General features: G+C 38.9%; 1 protein-coding gene across 1 annotated transcript; it reads left to right on the top strand.

Moving 5' to 3' along the window:
* The first annotated feature begins 4,507 nt into the window (after positions 1-4,507).
* LOC104917433 (dnaJ homolog subfamily C member 3-like) lies at positions 4,508-7,879 on the top strand. The gene is made up of 3 exons (XM_010728671.3): positions 4,508-4,638; positions 6,585-6,709; positions 7,745-7,879. The coding sequence occupies exons 1-3, from the start codon at positions 4,572-4,574 to the stop codon at positions 7,862-7,864; spliced, it is 312 nt and encodes a 103-aa protein (XP_010726973.1). The 5' UTR covers positions 4,508-4,571; the 3' UTR covers positions 7,865-7,879.
* Positions 7,880-11,104: the final 3,225 nt, after the last annotated feature.

Raw genomic sequence — 11,104 nt, 5'->3', positions numbered from 1 at the left:
CAGGGGCATTCCCGGCTCTCTGCCTCTGTCGGTGCCCGACCTGCAGCTTTGCTGATGCTTCTGATAGTTGTGGTGAACTTGTTTATATTTTATTTGATCGTTTGCTTTCCTTCTGCCTCGCCATTAGTGTGTGAAAATCAGCAGACCGGTTTTATCCGCCCCTCCCGCGGCCTAGTTTGCTTTTGGAGTACGCTATCAGTAACACCTGTGCAGTCAAACTTATTCTCAGGCTGCTGTGAAATGTGCAACTTGGTTATACAGTGGTGCAGGTAGTTCAACTTGAGAAACTTTCTCTCACACAGATGCTGGCAGGTCGAGGTGGAACTGAAGCCATCAATACTGAGGATAAGTCTCTGGACTTAGGGCTGATCTGGGCTTGGTATTAGAAGTTTGCTCGTTAAGGTGCTAAACTAAAGAATAATTCAGTTGGCCAAGAGGTGACGTGGGCATGTGGTGACAAAGGTAGCCTGCTGTCCAAGTCTGCTCCTCTGTGGTGTTGGATGGCTTTTCCTGGATGTGTGCTTTGGTACTGCTAGGGGAAAAACAGCGGTCACTGTCCATGTGTACTTCTTTCTCTGAGTGTGACAGCAATGTTCCTTCTAAGGATTCTTTCCTCAATGTTGTTGACCTGTTTCAAGTGCGCAATTTAAGGGCTATATAGTATTACTAATGCTGTGTTTCCTTATTTGGAGAATGTTTTCATAACTTCAGTTTAGTATAGAAGTTTTGGAATAGAGTGGTAGGCTGAGGAGTGATGTTTCAGGAACTTACTTACTGAATTTGTTAACACCTTAATTCAGAAGTCAGTTTTCCTGAGAATGTTATTAAGGAGTTCAGGGTTTTTTTTTCCCCTCACAATATTACTTTTCTCTAAACTCAGAGGCATTTGCTGACTTGACTGTAGAAATGTCTTGTGGTGTTTAATTTGTGAGGCAGTGAATAAGTCAGGCTGCATCAAAGTCAGATTTTAGTTATTATCTATGAATGTGAATTATCGTAGAATCATAGAATGGCCTGGGTTGAAAAAGACTACAATGATCATCGAGTTTCAACTCCCTGCTATGTGCTGGATTGCCAACTAGTAGACCAGGCTGCCCAGAGCCACGTCCTTCCTGTCCTGCTTCTTGAATTCCTTCCCATTTGATATGAGTTGACTCTTGGGAAGATTGATCTTTCAGGACTTGTTATACACGCTAACAGCGACAAAATAATGACAACTGGAAGGGATAGAAGAGTATTATTTCTCTTTCCATACTCTGTCCTCAGACAAAGGAAATTGAATAAGGGGAAGAAGGAGTGGGTTTCAAGCATACAGAGCTCAGTTCATTACTTTTAAGTGCTAGTTAAATGTTTCTCTCACTCCCATCCCATATCTTTCTGTCCTAAGTTTGGGAAGGTTTTGAATCTCACCACAAATTTTGACGGGTAGTTGTATGGTGCGGGGTGAGGGAAGCACTGCTGTCTCTGAGGCTTCTTCCAGGCTTGTTTGTGTCAGTCCTGAAACTGCTTGCTTGTCCCCTTCTTCCTTTGCTCAGACTTGTCATTGAGAAACTTGCTTACATGCATACAGAACCGAAGCTCAAACCTATTTAAAAAAAGTAGCAAATACGAGACTTGTATTGAGCACATAATCATTCAAATTGAAACCATCCCAAAAGCGGGATTGCTGCTTCCCATGGCAAAACAATCACTCTGCTAAAATGTGAAACAGTCCTCTGCTAAAATGGAAAAAGTTTAGTAGTGTACCATTCCAAGGCAGGAATTTGGGCAAATGCAAAATTTTGACACTGTTCTGAAGTTGGAAGGCTTTTTGAAGCTTTTTGCATTGGGAGTCAGACTGATAACATGAAAATGTAACTGGAAGTTCATATGCACATAATAGCACTTGTTATTGAAATAAAACAAAAATCTTCCCAGGAAGCTGTAATTTATTTCAAGTGAGCATATTTAACTGGAAAAACGAGTTAGTTGCACCTGTTTATCTTTCCTTCTGACCTCTTTCCTTTCAGGTGTCAGCACTGGTGCCAGTTCTTGTCTGGGAGTGCATCTTTCCACTCCTGTGTTGGGGCTGGTTCAGGCTCTGAACCTATTCCAACTGATGCTCCAGCAGCTGGGGCTCCTGTGTCTGCTAGTTTGAGCTCATCAGGCACCTTTTAGGAATAATAATATCCAAGTTAAAATAGTGGAAGTGTTTAAATAGCATGCTTGGACATATTAGTTTCTTGCTGGAGCATGGCTAGCTTTTCTAGCTGTATTTCCAAGCTGTCTGTATCTGGCTGACTGGTATCTGTGCGCTGGAAAGACTGGCTGGAGTTGGTTCTTGTTTTTCCCAGACTGAGGAGCCAAGAGGTGCCCAAATGCCCTGTGCAGAATTTGGTTTCTTGGCACCTTTGCTTGGTGCCGATCCTCAGCTGTCTGCTAGGACAGCTGATTCAGAGCCACCGTTTGCCTGCTGCCAAAAAGTGTGTAAGCCATATAGTTATATGAAAAAGCAGCATAATGATCAGGTCTGTGCAGTGTTTCAGTGTACTTGTGGTGTATGTCAGTTTTCTTTGTGGCTACACTGGTTATACAGGCTGGAGGCTCTCCATTGATTTACCACATTCCGCAGCTTTTAGGGTCAGATTTTAATGCAAGTCCAGTAACAAGTTCTGTTTTGCAGGCAAGGAACCTGCAGTCACTTGGACTTCTGTTGTTTTTGCTTTGCCTTCTTTCTCTACCCAAGTTACTCCTGCTTTTCTTATTAGCGGTCACTTGCCTCATTTCCTTCTTTTTTTTTCTTTTTTGCTGTTACCATCTTCGGTGTTTTCAAGGAGAAGGATCTCTCCTGATGAATGTGTTACGTAACTGCAGAACTGTAGTGAGCATTGTGCGGATGAAAGGCCCTGAATAGCACAGGCACACCCTGTAATGGAGGCTATTCTTAGGGCAATGCTGGTGTCCCTATATCTGAAATAAGGATGCTCAATAAAAAACGAGATTCTGTGAAACCTGAATGCCTTTGTTTGGTATATCAGAGAGCAACGTACAGCCTGCTTCTAGGATCCAGCTCCTCAAGTTTGAAAGATTTCAGATGTTTCTATGTGGGGAGATCACTTCATGTTTGCTTGTGGTATTATCTGACTTGTTGCCAATTTACTTCTGTCTATAGACTTCATATCCAAGCGTGTGGGAATCTTTATGTCATTTTAAAGGATGATGGGTGGGCAACTTGATGATGAAAGCTTTAGGCTTTAAAAGCAGGAAAAAAGTCCCCACGGTGCAAAATCCAAACAGAGTAGCAGTTGTTTTTTCTTCATGAAAATGATATTCACATGAAGACTGCCTTGAAGTATACCTCATATACCTCTGTATATGAAAAACTTGCTGTCAAGAAATACTTCTGTACCATTGTCAGCTAAGCTGTTTATATTCCATGCAAAACACTTAGAATAGATTTTAAAATGTGTTTTAAAAACATTCCCCAAATGGGCTACGTGATAAGTAATGTTACCTTTTTAACTTCATCTATTTAAACTACAAGAAGAAGAATTTGGGGCTTATTAATTGTTTTCATTAACTTAGAGGAATTTGTTTAATATTGAGATTATAGAATTGAATAGAATTGAAGCCTTCAGTCACATGAATTCTTACCAATAACAGGTAGAGTTCTTTTCAGTGGATACAGAAGACATTTTTTTTTTTTTTGTATCAACAGCTCAGTAGTTTCCTTACAGTGTGTAAATGAAGGACTTATGATCTGTACTGAAGAGTGAGAAAGGAAAATAAAAATAAGATCCTGGATGCTGAAAGCTCTTGGTTCTAAAATACTTATGACTTGATGTTCAGAAATTACTGTTCTTTTATTACAAATATTTTGTTGTTCAATCACATTTGTGTGAGAAATTTTGATCTTTCCTTTAATGTAGTTAGGTAATGTAGCTTTTACTGAGAATGTGAAACAGTTTCAAGGTGCTGCTGTTTTGTTTTGTTTTAATTTGTTTGTTTTAATTCAAAATTAATTCATAGAATAATAGGATTATGGGTTGGAAAGGATCTTAAGAATCATCCAGTTCCAACCCCATGCTGTGAGCAGGGCTGCCAGCCACCAGCTCAGGCTGCCCAGGGCTCCATCCAGGCTGACCTTGACTGTCTGCAGGGATGGGCATCCACAGCTTTTCTGGGCAGTCTCTTCACTGAGCCTGAATTGGTGTATCTACAGCGTGGACTTAAAATAAGCTGCTTCCTTCATTACAGCCTTCTTTCCCTGGTGATTGAGCAGCAACAGTTGATTAGTTTTGAACTAAAAACCTGTCCCTTCCAAAATATACCACTTGAATATTAATTTCATACCGCTAGTTAAATGGAAGGGGAATGATAACTTTAATTGTTCACATCAGAACTTGCACCACAGAAACATTTTGCTTGGGAAGATGTGGATCTCTATTTTAACACCAGTACTAATGCTTATTGTGTGGATCGTATGATTGTTATATGTCTTTGATGTAATCATACTGCTCATTCAGAACAACAATGTTTTTCTTGAAGGAGCTGAGTGTGGAATAAATGCCGAAGTAGAAAAGCAGCTTGAAATGGGGAAGAAGTTATTGGCTGCTGGACAACTGGCAGATGCTCTGTCTCATTTTCATGCAGCTATAGGTATGTATTTGAAGAAAGTGATATTTACGTTGAAACAACTCTGACTTATAAATCTTCAGGTAAATTTGATGGTTCAAATCCTTGAATTGAAACAGAAGCAGACAGACAGCATCAATAAAAAGCAGTGTTTATTAACACTGTATTTTCTCAGTCACATATCGTGGGCTTTAAATTATTGGACTTTGTTCATCTACAAGCACATTGTTTTTTTTCTTTGAAGTGAATAAAATCGTGGTGTTAGACAGAAAAGTCTCAGTAGCACAGCTCATTACTATCTATGTCTTGGTATAAAAATGGAATGTGAATGAAATATCTGCTGTTTCTGAGCTCTTAGTATTTTTTCCTGGTTCTATAAGATCAGCTCCTCTTAAATACAGAGGGTGAAGGGAATCCCTTTTTTGTGCTATGGCAGTGCCTCGTTCTGTGGAAATGGTCTCTTACTCTCTTTGCCTCTGTGTGGCAATGCCAGCGCATTCCTGTGGGATGTGAGTGGAATTAAGGTTAAACAGTGTTGTTTATTTCTTTAAGTTGTGAAGTTTTAACCTGAAATTGCTGAACAGTCCAGTTCAGCATGTGACCCCGCCAGTGATGGTGCTGTTGCAAAGAGGGAAGTGGTGTGAGATGCCTGCATGGGCTGAAATCCTCTGCCTCACTAGCTGTGCTCAAGTAGCTGATAGAAAGAAGAACAGCTTGATAGAATCCGCTGTTAACATTGTTACCTTCCTGGGACTTTTAGTTAGATGCTGCATAGATATTGATTGTTCCTGCTCTACATATTTAGGTGTAGACAGTAAGACTTAATCTCAAGTTTTCCTTTTCTTAATATAGTAACATTCGAATTTATGTGACATCTGTAATCCTCGCAGGGGGGTAATTAATGTTAGGATAGTATTTAACATTGCTAGGAATTAGTCTGCAACCAAGAGACAATAGACAAAGTGCAGATATTAGTTCATCTCTCTCTGGAAAAAGTGTTTTGATGTTGGAGGTGGCCAGCAATGAAGCTCAGTTACCTGCCTTAAGGTTTTTGGCAATGCTTTTGTTTACTTTAAAGCTCAACTGTAATCTCAGATGAGGTAAAGAAGAGACGTTCTTGTTTTGTTCCTTAGATATGTGTTGTTATCTGTAAATTCTGTGACAGTGAAAAGGAGTATATTTTTAAAATCCAGTAATTAATCTACTGTCTTCTACTGCGTTTTGTTGTTTAGGTGATCTAAATTACCTTTGAGAGCCTACAATAACTGCCTTCTACTTCTTTGAAATGCTGCATAGGGAGGAGTATTAAGAACTTAAGTACTGTTTTTAGAGGCTTATGTTCTCTTTCTGTAGTGATATTTGTGTATGTGCTAGGTTTAGAGGGTGTTAAAATTGCAGGATCTTGTCAGTTTGGCTGGCAGACCACGTTGGCCTTGAAGTTAGCCTGCAGGTTTTTATGTAGTGCATGTTTTTCTCTGCCATTGAGAGAGGTTTGGTGCCCACCATATATTAAAGGAACGAGTTGCTTCTGTCTAAATGGGTGATGTAAAGGGTTTGTGCATCTGTAATGACATTGGTCTAACATATGGGTCATTTTGGGATTACTTGTTTGCTTTTTATACAGTGAAATGGGCAATGATGAATTAACATGCTTTCAAATGCAGGCCTGCAGTTTGAGATAAAGGGTTAGTATTTAGGAGCTGTTTTTTCTTGTACAAAGCTAAAAAATATATGCATATTTCACCTTTAAAAGTCTCAATTATTTGGAATATACTGTGTTTCACTAATCTTTATTGTTCAATAATTAAACTGCATAAAATTACTTGGGAAAAATGTTTACTCGATAAATATAATTTTTCCAATGGCTTAAAACTCAGGAAAAATATATTTTTAGTCATTACTGTCTAGCTGTACCCAAAGGTTCAGTTACTTTGGAGACAGTATTCTGATTACTGTTCATTCGCTTGCAGAGGGAGACTCTGATAACTACATTGCTTATTACAGAAGAGCCACAGTGTACCTAGCCATGGGCAAATCTAAAGCAGCAATTCGTGATTTAAGTAAAGTGGTTGAATTAAAGCAGGACTTCACATCCGTAAGTATTCTTGAAATTGGAAACTGTTCAAGCGTAAAAAAAAATATTACTTCAAAGGAGGTTGTTTGTCAGGTTTTGCTAAACAGAAGTAGAAAATACATTACAACTCAGAGCTTTAAATACGATAAAGTAATAGCAGTAGTGTATGTACTTGAATTTGCAAATACTCCAAGAGCAGTATAGACTGTTATTCTGGAAACTAATGGTTTCATTAACTGCATGTTCCTCGTGGGTTTGTCCTGTACGCTTTCCTTCTCTCCTTTGCAGCTGTTCCATTTTCAATTGTCATTGCTGCTCTCTCAGGTGGGAAAAGGAGAGCAGAGGCATCTGCTCTCTTTTGTCCTGTTACTTGATTTGAAGCATTTCTCCTCTCCTGGTCTCACTGCCCTCCTGTGGGGCAAGTTCTGACTTATTCCTAGCTCGTTTGTGGTTATTATATGAAGAGAGACTGCCTAAGTAGTTGGGTGATGTCCTCTCCACCCGATTCCCTCATTTCCATGTTCAGTAGCATGTCCTGTATAACTTCCAGTAAAGTAGCAAGTGTTAAATTCAGTGTTGCATTTGTATCATAAATCAAATCATATAAATACTTAACTTGCCTCAATACGTACTTGCTATTGCTCTGAGAGTTTAGTGGAAGAACTCGATGTGGGAAATTTTAAAAATTATCTATTTCTGTTGGTTCAAAACAAATCTATGAGCAGTTATAACCAGGAAAGCAGCTGAAGGTTAACATTCACTTTGTTTCATACAACTTTTAGAACAAGTTCTTTTGCTGATATCTAGAGTTACTGCTATTTATTAGAGAAGTATCTTTCTCTCAGCTGTGGTGTAAAGTAATTATTTACTGTCAGAGGCCTCTTAAGAATGCTGTTTAAGAAGGCAAAAGAGCAGGTGATGTTGTCTCTGACTCAGCTTGTTAGCTATAAGAAAATGATTTCATTTTACTCTGCTAAAGGAAATAGAAACAAATTTTCGTAATTCCTTGAATTCCAATGTGTAAGTAGAAAAGAATTGCCTTCTATTTCATTTCAGGCAAGATTACAGAGGGGACACCTACTGCTCAAGCAAGGAAAATTTGATGAAGCAGAAGACGACTTTAAAAATGTGGTAAGTTGGAGTCCTGAAGTGGAAAAACTGCTTTCCTGCTTTTAAAGTTGGCTTCTAAGGCAAGATCTCAACTGATGTTTCAGAGAATGTGAATGTATATGTAAGTTCGTGTCTTCCTTGTTCTTGAAGGATATTGTAGTTAAGCTACATCATGTGAATAAATGACCAATGTTGGGATGGAATAGAGAAGATGAAACCAGAAGATGCTGCATGAAGCAGCACAGCACTTTGAAGAGGTTTTTTTTGTGTATGTGCCTAATGCTGTGTGATCTCTGCTTGATGGCATCTATATTAGAGATCAGTCTTCTTCAACCAGAAATGTAGGATTAGTGATGTGTGACTCAGTGCAAATCAGCATTCAGTTACATCTTCGTGCTATTCAGGTGACACTGGGAAATAACTGGTGGCCCTCATAGATCAGGCTCTTTCCAGTGATTGCCAAAGGATCCTAGGCTCTTAGTTTAGTCACTGTGATGTTAAAAATCAGGTAATTCAGTGGCACACATCTGCATCCCTTCACATTTGCGAAGGAGTTCTGCATCTTTCATGAAAGTGCTGACAGCGGTCTCGCCGTGATCAGAAAGTGCCCAGAGTTTCCCTACAAGTCTGGCTGGCTGTTATTCACTTGAGTTAGTTTTTATTTCAATGGATATTTTGTATTATCGCAATCTTATGCTGCAAAATAATCCCTGGAACAAAATCAACTTCATCTTTGGGAAATATGTAAAATAAGTTTCCTTCTCTGTTGCATTGAATTACTGTAAGCACATGAATAAATAAGATTAATTATTATATTCATTTATTCTTCAGTATTTGCTAGTTTAAAGAGCTCGCCTGTCCTTTATACCAACATAAATAGAATTTGCAAGTGTAACTGATGCTGTCTTACTGGCGTTCTTTGAAGTGTGCGATGGAGAAAGCAGTTCTGTATTGCAGATTAGAGATGCTACACGGAAATCTTTCTGGTGAGTCTGTAAGAGGAAAACAGAGCAGTTACAATTCACACTTGTAGGGCAGCTTTGTAACTATTACGATAATGAATGTGCCAGGTGATGCTGGTGTTTGCAGTAAAGCTGCAGTAGCTTATCCTGAAAGTCATGTAGCAGTGGCTTCTGCTGCTGCTTGCTCAGTAAGGAGCAAGCATTTGGTCTACAGTTGCACGTCGAATTGCAGTGCAGCCCTGCTGTTTGCACTGTGTGAGAATGTCATCCAGCTCTGATTAACTGAGACCATAGTTGCTGCAACAGCATTTACATGATGTCAGTGTTGATTCTGAGTGTATGTATGCATCTTTTTGCAGTGACTCCTTTCTTGACTGTTGCTTAATAACATGTATGGAAATGCTTTCCCAGTCAGCTGTGGAGTAACTTGCTTTTATCCAAATCAGCTGAAACTCCATACAGTCATAGCTGCTTTTCTTCAGTCGTGTAGTTTCCGTCCTCAGTTGGGCTTCAAGTCAGAAGTAGAACAGAGTTTCGTCTCAGTAGTTGACTTAGATTCCATATTGGTCCTAAAATCTTAGTTCCAGTTTCCTTGGTTCTCTGAACAATGTTGCTTATGTACTTCCTTAGTGATTCTGTCAAGTGGTATGTTTTGAAAGGAATATTTTGCTTGAACATACTGCATTCAACTGAAAAACATGATATTGAATTAATCCTTTATAAAAAAAAATAGGTTTCTTTATTTGTTCAGTAGAGATTACTTTGGAGTCAAGATGCAATAATATAAAATATTACTTTGAAGGACTAGGGAGATTTCTCTTGCTTTCTTCTAAGTCTTTCAGGTACACAGTCAGATTATTCTCTCAGTTCTTGTTCTGGCAACGTGCTTACTTCTCAGTATGAAAATGTTTAATCTTGAAGTGAGAAGAAATCAAAGCACAGTATTATGAAACATTAACACTCTGTTTCTCTGTGACACTAATTTATATATATGTGAGGAAGGGAGAGGTGGTGGAAGACTTTTTAGAGATTAAATGGTTTCAAAGTGATTTTCAGACTTGGACATCTAGACTCTCCAAACTGGTTACTAAAGCAATAGAAGAAAAGTAGACAGTAGTCACTAAGAAACTTTTGACTCATACTGTTGTCAGGAACTGAAAAGGAGTAAGTAATTCATTGCTCAAAGTAAAATTTCCTTTTCTACTAGTGCAGATATGACCCAAAGAAGTGCCAGTGGGGTCTCAATAGCTTTTAGGCTAGAATTCAGTTTTGGTCTTGGATTCCTAAAACTGTACATCTCACATTTGAACTGAGTGTATAATCTCTGCTGCTTTTTGGCTGAGTAAATACAGGTAAGGGCCTAAATGGCTATCTAACCTTTCACTTTGACTGGATAGCTGCTAACTAGGGTACTCTCTAGGGTAAGTACGTAAAACATCAGCAAATGTAGGTATCCAGATCTGCATCTAAATTGCAGTGAGATGTTGACTGTCCCACATTTGTCATGCATCTGTTCTAAGTCTGCAGTCACTGTAACTCAGTAGCCAGGTAGCAGTCTGGTCATGTGATTGAGCCTGCAGAAGTTGAATATCTTGTAAAGATGGGGAGAATGTGCTGTGCTTCAACATCTTAATATGAAGAAAAATCATCTGCTTTCTTTAGTATGGAGATTTTCAGGACATTGTGTAATGTGTGTGCTTCTGAGGACAAGATCTGCTTACTAGACTGATTAAGAAGGAGGTAAATGTGAGAGTTTTTCTTTTATGATTTTTTTTTCTCCCCTGGGAAAATTTTGTGGATGAGATGAGCTTTCTTGAGGTAAAGCCACTCATTTTGGTTGTATGCTCTTGGCTGACAGTAGATGTGTTAACACGTGTCATTTCGCTGATGGTGATTTGTTTTTTGGTTTAAGGCAGGGGATCAGCTCTTAAGATGTTCCCCCACCTTTGAGTTAGAGAAACCAGCTCAGCATTTGGAAAGTAAAGAGAGTGATTTTTATTTGGGCTACTCAAGGACAGACATGTAGGAGGAAGGCAGTTTCTACTTCCTTGTATGACACTTGAGTCACTGTTGCCAATATTGCTTTCCCTACATACCAAAAGCTGCGAGTGGTATAATATGAACTGCCTGTAAATGTTGTTTTCTCATAGCATATTCCCTCAGTCTGTCAAATCCCAATGGAAATACTGAAATATCAGTTCCTTTCCTATCCTTCCTCCATTCTTTCTTAGAGTTGTGCTCCTTGAAAGGATTGTCTGAAGAGTTTAGCAGGTAAAGTTGTTCTCGAGGGAAATTCTTTCTACAGTTTTATAGTATATGGGAAAATTTTGTGAGGACCCTAAAC

Source organism: Meleagris gallopavo, chromosome 1 (assembly GCF_000146605.3).
Source record: "Meleagris gallopavo isolate NT-WF06-2002-E0010 breed Aviagen turkey brand Nicholas breeding stock chromosome 1, Turkey_5.1, whole genome shotgun sequence".
Lineage (NCBI taxonomy): Eukaryota > Metazoa > Chordata > Aves > Galliformes > Phasianidae > Meleagris > Meleagris gallopavo.
Note: the sequence above shows the minus strand (reverse complement) of the source record. Positions and strands in the feature narration are given on the sequence as shown.